The 7516-nt window shown below is 49.4% G+C and overlaps 1 protein-coding gene across 2 annotated transcripts; it reads right to left on the bottom strand.

The window, feature by feature from the left end:
* Positions 1–2022: 2022 nt before the first annotated feature.
* On the bottom strand, positions 2023–5654 carry SNRPC (small nuclear ribonucleoprotein polypeptide C). 2 transcript variants are annotated; one of them, XM_065740265.1, is made up of 5 exons: positions 5579–5654; positions 5109–5217; positions 3958–4050; positions 3270–3374; positions 2023–2367 (listed from the first exon to the last, which is right to left on the bottom strand). In XM_065740265.1, the coding sequence occupies exons 2-5, from the start codon at positions 5143–5145 to the stop codon at positions 2243–2245; spliced, it is 360 nt and encodes a 119-aa protein (XP_065596337.1). In that variant the 5' UTR covers positions 5146–5217; positions 5579–5654; the 3' UTR covers positions 2023–2242. The 2 variants fall into 2 exon arrangements, with proteins under 2 accessions (XP_065596337.1, XP_065596338.1); XM_065740266.1 differs by having other exon boundaries at positions 3958–4047.
* Between the last annotated feature and the right edge of the window lie 1862 nt (positions 5655–7516).

Raw genomic sequence — 7516 nt, 5'->3', positions numbered from 1 at the left:
TCCCGTAGAGCCCGGGATGGTGGAAACAGCGCTGACATCACCGACCTGCCCGTCCCCTGGTGCTGTGAGGCCATCCCCTCCCGTCCCATCGCTGTGACATGGGAGCAGAGGCCGCTCCCCACCTCCCTTCGGGACGTAGGGTCACCCTGAGCTGCTCTGCTCCGCCCTGAGCCATCCCAGCTCCCACAGCCGCTCCCAAAAGTGCTTGGATAGTCCCCCCACGGACCCCTCGCCGCTCCGTGCCCCTCTGTGCACACACCCCAGCACCTCGATGCCTTTGTTGTGCTGAGGGGCTCAGAACCGAGCACAGCACTGAGTACAGGAGGAGCTCCTGCTGCTGTCGGATGCACTACTGCTGCCACAGCCAGGTGCCATCCTTGCACACCGCGAGTTCAACCAGCTGTCAGCTGACACCTCCAAACCCTTTTCCTCCACTCACATTTCCACCCCCTGCCCCGCTGTGGCACTGCATGGAGCTGTTCTCATCAAAGCTCAGGGCCTGGCACTTCCCTTGGCCTCAGTGCAGCCACGCACTGTCCCTGCACTGCAGGGCCCCCGGGCACATCAACGCTTCCTCCCATCTTGGTGCCATCTGCAGACTCACAGAGGGTGCACTCAATCCCTTCATCCAGATCATCAGTGAGGACAGTGAACAGAACAGGCCCCAGCATCAACCCCGAGGAACACCACCTGGACTTCATCCACCACCGCCATCCTCCTCCAGGCCTGACATCCACCCAGCAAAGACACCTGTCCAAGCCTGCAGCACCCTGTGGCACAGGGGTAGCCCCCCACAGGGCCCAGCAGCTCCCAAGCTCTGGTTCAGCCACACCACCTCATCATCAGCCAGCACTGATTTTGCATCAGCTACCTCGGGACAGCCAAAACCAGCCCTTAAGAAGCAGTGCTGAGTCCTAAAAGCATTCATCATAAGACTACTGCTGGAATGAACTAAATATCTTAGCTGAAGTAGTTTCTGTGCTCCTTCATTTGTGCTGCATTGCTCCTTGGTGGATGACATCAGGCTGCATCTCAGGTGCTGGGAGATTTCATACTGTGTTCCAAGGCACTGCTGAACAAAGAAATCCCCCATAAATGCTTGTTTTGTTCTTCAAATAAGGCACTGGAAGAATTCAGTCAGACCTTTACCAAGGAAGCCACGTGCTTTGTACTTGGCTGCATATGCCCTGTTAATCTGATAGCTTGCAGCCACCCAGTGTCCCTCATAGGCTTGGAGGTGCAAGCTCCTAACATACCACCTCACACAAATGATTCAGCTCAGAAAACAAGCCCTTGCAGTTCTGCTGACCAAACACTTCCCTTCAAAACTCCCTTTCTTTCATATTAGATACAAATATGCCAAGAATGAGTTGGAAAATTCCACCTATTTAAATGGATGGCAACCAACGTGCACGGAGCAGTTGGTTATGCAAACAGAATAAATTCTTTTAATTCAGTTGGAACCATATCCCTGCTTTAAGCATGTGGAAATAAAGCAAAACAAAGCCCTTTCAATAAACTGAAGGGCTTTGGAAATTGTCTTTAACCCCACATTCCTTCTCTGATGAAGAAAAGTGAACATTAACATCACTGACTCAATTTAATTTAATGAAATGGGTCCACACAAACGCCTCGGTAGCAAATCAAAAATACATCTGTCAGCAGCAAAGCAAAGACTTACAATACCTTGCTGTAAGAACTGAGCTTTTAACAGCATCTCTTTGCTTCTCACAATGGAGATCTTACTCAATCCACCCTGTTTAGTTAGAATTAACACCACTTAATGTCAGTTTCCTCAATTAGAGATCACTGCAGTCTTTCTTACATCACTGTTTTTCAATTCAAAACCTGCATGCTTGTTTTAAAACAAGAATTTCCAATGCGGGTGGTTATACTTCTCTTAGGGGTATGATGTGAATTAAGTAGGAAATAAACCTTAAAAAGCAGAGAGGGTGCAATGAAGGGTGACATTCTGCCAGGCAGGAAATCACACGCAGTAAGGGTCAGGTTTCCATACATAAACCAGCTTCAGTATTTTATTCCGGCGGGGAAAACAAACAAAAATCCAGACAGGTTACAAAAGCATCACTCCGTGCTCATCTAAGTCAAACCATCTGCAATCTGAAATAAGAGCAGATCTCATCTACAGACTGCTTTCATATAAAATCCTTGGGACATAGGTCTACGGCATTTTAGCACATGGAAGATCATAACATGAGAAGAACCACGGGACTCCACATCTTTATCTGTCTGGACGGGTCATCCCTGGCCGGGTTGGCACCATCATGGGTCTCGAGGGCGGCCTCATCATTGGAGGCCCTGGCATCATTGGCATGTGTCCTCCCATTGGGGGCCTCATCCCTGGAGCTACAAGAGGAAAGAGAAGACAACAGAGAAAAGCTCTCAGGATCAGCAGCTGCAGGGAACGCAGGTTTTCTCCCCAGGCCCCAGAGAGCTTTCATTTTTTAAGGGCGTAAACCTGGATCCAGAAGTTGGGTGAGATGGATGTTAACAATTTGTTATGTTTAATTACAATCACATTTCTGACTTACATGCCTGGTTTTGACAACGTTTACTGAAAAGTCATTTCAGCTACTCAAAAGATACACTACTGGAAAGTTCATTTGGAATAAAGTGTCTGAATAAGGCCTGGTGTACCTCCTACAGCTGAGGAACAGCACTGCCAAAGAAAATCAGGTGCAGTGACAGTGCTTCCAGTGCAACTGCTCCACTCTGCCAGACAGCCACGTGCTGCCTGAGGTCACAGACCATGCGTGCATTCTGTGCTTTTAAAGACACACTTAAACAACAGTTTCAGCCAGATAGGCAGTAATTATAAATACACTTCACTGCTTTGGGTGTGCATGTGTGTGTTCTTCTAGACTTGCTGCAGTAATTGATTCAGTAAATGTCCTCTGAGAATTCTTCAAATGCCAGTAAGCAGAGTAAGGCATTTCAGTTTACCTTAGCAGCTCTAGAATAACAATACCATTTCAAGGTATGCTGCTTCTCTGGAACACATTACTTTAAGACATCTTAATAAGCTTCATCTACTGCTGAAGAGCATCTTCTGTGCAAAGATGTGAGCGCTGCAATTATAGAACTGCTAAATAATTAAAGACTGTACTGTAAGACTAGAGGTAGAAGAAGTGCCATTTACCACAGCAATAATTTCAGCAGTACACCAGGACTTGGAAGTGCTCTCAAAAAGCAGTAAAGGAACTTCAGAATAGAACAGGCTGGCAACTGAGAACTACTCCCAGACTTACCGGGTCCAACAGGCATCATTCCTGGTGGGGGTGGGCCCATCATTGGCATCATTGGTGGTCCACCCATGTGTGGGGCTGGCATCATGCCAGGCCTCGGGGGACCAGCTGAACACACACAGATTGGTTACACACTTTTCATCAACAACGTGCAATTTCAAACAGTTATTAACCTTCACAGGAGATTCTAGTAACGAAGATAACTCTTTAATTGTTTTACAACTGCCTGCCCTCATTTTCAGTTTCAACTTTGACTTCAGGGAACAAACAGAGAAGCAGAGAAAGAGCAGCCTAGCTATTATTTCCAACTTTGCATATTTAATGCAAGTGACTGCCACAGCTAGACTCTCTGTACATAAAAGGACCTCAACAGTTTGCCAGTCACAGCACAGAACAAGGTTATCAATCATACATTATTCTACAACACCCCTCCCCCCCGCCCCGCTGGAAGTTTTATGGTGTTATCTACACAGCAGCTATCAAGTAATGAGGGAGCACACGATCCTATTGATGTGCTCAGCATCACTAAGGTAAGACAAACTGAAGACCTTGCAACGCGTGCTCTTACATTTCGATACTCACAAACTCTACGCTTGATTCCAAGCTAAGAACTTTTCTTTACTAGTCCAGGAAACATAGAACCTCTTAAACAAAACAGGCCTGCCATCACAGCCCGAAAGCACACACTTACGGATGCTGGGAGGTGGTGGTATCATGGCTCCTCCAGGAGGTGGTGCTGAGAATGGTGTCGGTGGAATTTTCCCTTGCTGAAATGCAGCCGCTACATTGGGGGGGAAAAAAAAAAGAAAAAAAAAGAGAAAGAATCCCAGAAGAAAACACAGTTACTAAGCAGAGGAAGCTCCTGCCTCAACGTTCCTTCTCATGGCAAGCACTCAGAATATACTTAACGTCATGTTGCACACTCATTTGTTCTTACTCTGGAACAAATCCCTGGTTTACACTGCTTGTCAAGATGGAAGCACCTGATATTCTTGAAGACACTTATTACAGTAATTACTCCAGCTGAGACTAGAGAGCTCCGTGATGAATTTCACTCCTAGCTGTAGTAGATAGTAGAGAAAATATGTCACATGATTTGCAGCTGTAACTTTTCACCCAGGATCATTAGATTAATCCGTGTTATCTTGAAAACTATGAGGCCAATGTCTAGGAAGGTGACAAAAAGCACGGAAAATATCTAGTGTGAAAGGGAAAAGAAGAAATTCAGGAGGCTGGAATTGATCAAAAAGAAGGCAAAAGATGTGACAGCTGGAAGCACCTCAAGGAAGAAAGTTGCTGTAAGGTTAATATGGCATCTCTATTTATCCCATTCAGAGACAAAATAACTCGAATTTGGGAGATAACTTAGAGGAAAAGAATCCCCAATACTGACAAAAGAAACTTTATTCAAGGCTTTGGTACAGTAAGAGAGGAAAAAAAAACAAGCAAACCAAGAACGTTCTCACTATCCAAAAACTGCTCCTTGGCTCTAAGGGTGTTAGTTTACAACTCAGCAACCTGAGAGGGCTTTCTATTTAAATCCCTGACCACAGGCACTTACCCCAAAGCTCTGTGTTAATCTCACATGACATTATCAGCAGTGCCAAAGGTGGATGTGACTACAGCCATCGCAGCCACAGTGAAACAACGACCCATCACGCAGGGCTCTGCCACGTGAAAATCACGTTGGGATGAGTTCAGATTCTAAGTCACATTCTCACTTGTGTTTCACAGAATAACCAGGGAAGTTATGTTGAATCAGCACAGAAAAAAAGGAAGGAAAGCTCTTACAGATAGAAGCAAAAGCAAAGCACACCAAGATCACAAAAGGATTCGTCTTACTTGTTTTATCAATCAGGCTCTGAGCTTGTTCCTCCATCCATTTCTGATAGTAGTCCTTCACATTCTCTTTGTGCTTTCGGCCACTGCAGTGAGTTTTTCTTACGGAGGGCTGAGAAAGACCACATAAACCCAAATCACCACATAACACCACAGTTTACTAGGAACTTTGGTACAGCTGTCTCTCTTGGAAGCACAGAACAGACCACTATTGTGTGCAGACAGAGGACAGGAGCTGCACAACACCCTGACATATAACTACTAGGACTGAGACTCATGGAATCACACTAACAGCACACCAGCTGCCTCCCACTAATATAAGAATCGTTGAGTACTTCTGACACATCCGTTCCTCCTCTTTATTTCTTTTTGCTATGACAAAAAAGCAGAACATCTCAATGTTTCTTAACTTGCTTTAACTCAGTGTTTCTTTGCGGTACAGCCACAACCAAAAACGAAGGCCTGATACTTACCGAGTCATGGGTGAGGTACGTGTCGCAGTAGTCACAGTAAAACCTGGGGGTAGGGGAGAAGAGCCGTTAGCGGCTCAGGACAGCGCCTCGCGCTACGGCTGTAACGGCCCCGCACCACCGGAACCCACCCTCCATCTTCCCAAGCTGCCAGAGATCGGAACCAAGGTGAGCCCTGAATCTCCCCACTGCCAAGGCAGGTGGCTTGCAACCTTAACAGACCCCAAAGACCACCCCCCCCCCACAACCCCTCCTGCCCCGGGGCCGCGCTCACTTGGGCATAGTACTCCCCGCGCGCCGCCGCCAGGATGTGACGTAATCAAACAGCGACACCGCAGCTCCTTCCGCCGCTGACCACAGCGCGCCCGTAGGACGCTCAACGCGCGCTCTACGGTGGCTCGCGAGGGACAAACGCGGGCGGCTTTCGCGTTCCCTCAGCTTGGAGCTGCGGGATCCCAGGCTGTGCCCATATCCGTGTGTGTGTTTGAGTCACGGAACCACAGGATCGTGAAGTGAACCGAGTTGGGAGGGACCCGCAGGGTCCAACCCCATCGCCACTCAGCACCACCCGAAACCCTGTGGCTGAAAGCAGCGTCCCAGCGTTCTGTGAGCTCTGGCAGCTTAGGGCTGTGCCCACGGCTCAGGGGAGCTGTGCCAGTACCGTGGGTGAGGTTCCCAGGCAGTGGTGTGGTCCTGGCACTGTGCCCAGGGAAGCTGTGGGTGCCCCAACCCTGGAGATGCCCAAGGCCAGGCTGGATGGAGCTCTGAGCATCCTGGGAATCACTCAGACCATGGCAGGGGGTTAGGACTGGATGGTATTTATACTCCTTTGCATCACAGAGCCATCTATGATTTAAGATCCCTTCCTCCATAGAGTCACCACAGATCCTTCAATCACAGAGCCATTCTATGATTCTGTGGTTGACCCTAGGTCTTTCTGGACACCAGAGGGGCAGAAGGCAATTGGCATGGCCATGCGGACACAGCCCTGCCTCCCCAATTTGTATCAGCATCACAGTTCACAAAGGTCTAGTGTACAACATCAGCAGTGACAGCATGATCCTGGTGGCTGGGGCTGCAGGGACAGAGCACACAGCCCCATCCTGCACTGCACTGCTTATAAAGCCTTACAGCAAAGAACAAGCACCATGCAGCAATACGCTGTTTCTTTACTTGGAATCTATCTCACTGTGTTTCCCTGCGCAGTCTCCATCCCCTGTACAGCTGCTACTCATTTCTCATTTCTCCCATGGTGTCCTCCCCACCCATGCACCCGCACACAAGCGTGGCACCAGCAGAGAGGCCCTGAGCTGGGCGTGTGTTTAGGAAAGCACCTTTTGGAGTGTAGTACGCTTACGTTAAAACCAAGTCTGTTAAAAACAGCGTCAGAAATTAAGGTGCACCACGTTGTGCTTGCTCTGCACTCTACCAGTGCTGAGGGGCGAGCACAGGGCTGATGTTAGATATTGAGGTTTCCCTTGTCAGACACAACTCGGAGCACAGAGACCAGGGCTCAGCGCGCGGTGCTGCCACTATAAAGAAGGAAACTGAACCAAAACGCGACATTTTGAGGCGAAAAACAGCACCCTGAAGACGCCAGGCCCGAAGGCGCAGGCGCGGCGCACCATCCCAGCAGCCCTTGCGGCGCTCCCGGCGCCCGATGACGTCACCGAGCCCGCCCGCACGTGACTGATTTGCATACATAAACACGCGGCTCGCCTCCCGCGCCGCCACCATATAAGGGAACGCGCTGCCGGGGGGCTATGCAAATCTCTTTCCTTTCCTCCTCTCCCATTGGTCCGCACGGCGCCCTCGCGTCACGCCAGGCGTACGCCACGCCCTCATTTGCATCCCCGCCCCGCTCGCCCTTGCGGGTCCCTTTCCGCCGTCCACGTACGGGGCGCCGGCGCGGTGACGTTAGGTGCGCGTGCCCCTCGCGCC

Source organism: Cyrtonyx montezumae, unplaced genomic scaffold (assembly GCF_038088225.1).
Source record: "Cyrtonyx montezumae isolate F1298 unplaced genomic scaffold, pur_monq_1.0 scaffold_26, whole genome shotgun sequence".
Classification (NCBI taxonomy): domain Eukaryota; kingdom Metazoa; phylum Chordata; class Aves; order Galliformes; family Odontophoridae; genus Cyrtonyx; species Cyrtonyx montezumae.
The sequence above is the reverse complement of the archived record's forward strand: the minus strand, read 5'-3'. Positions and strand labels throughout refer to the sequence as shown.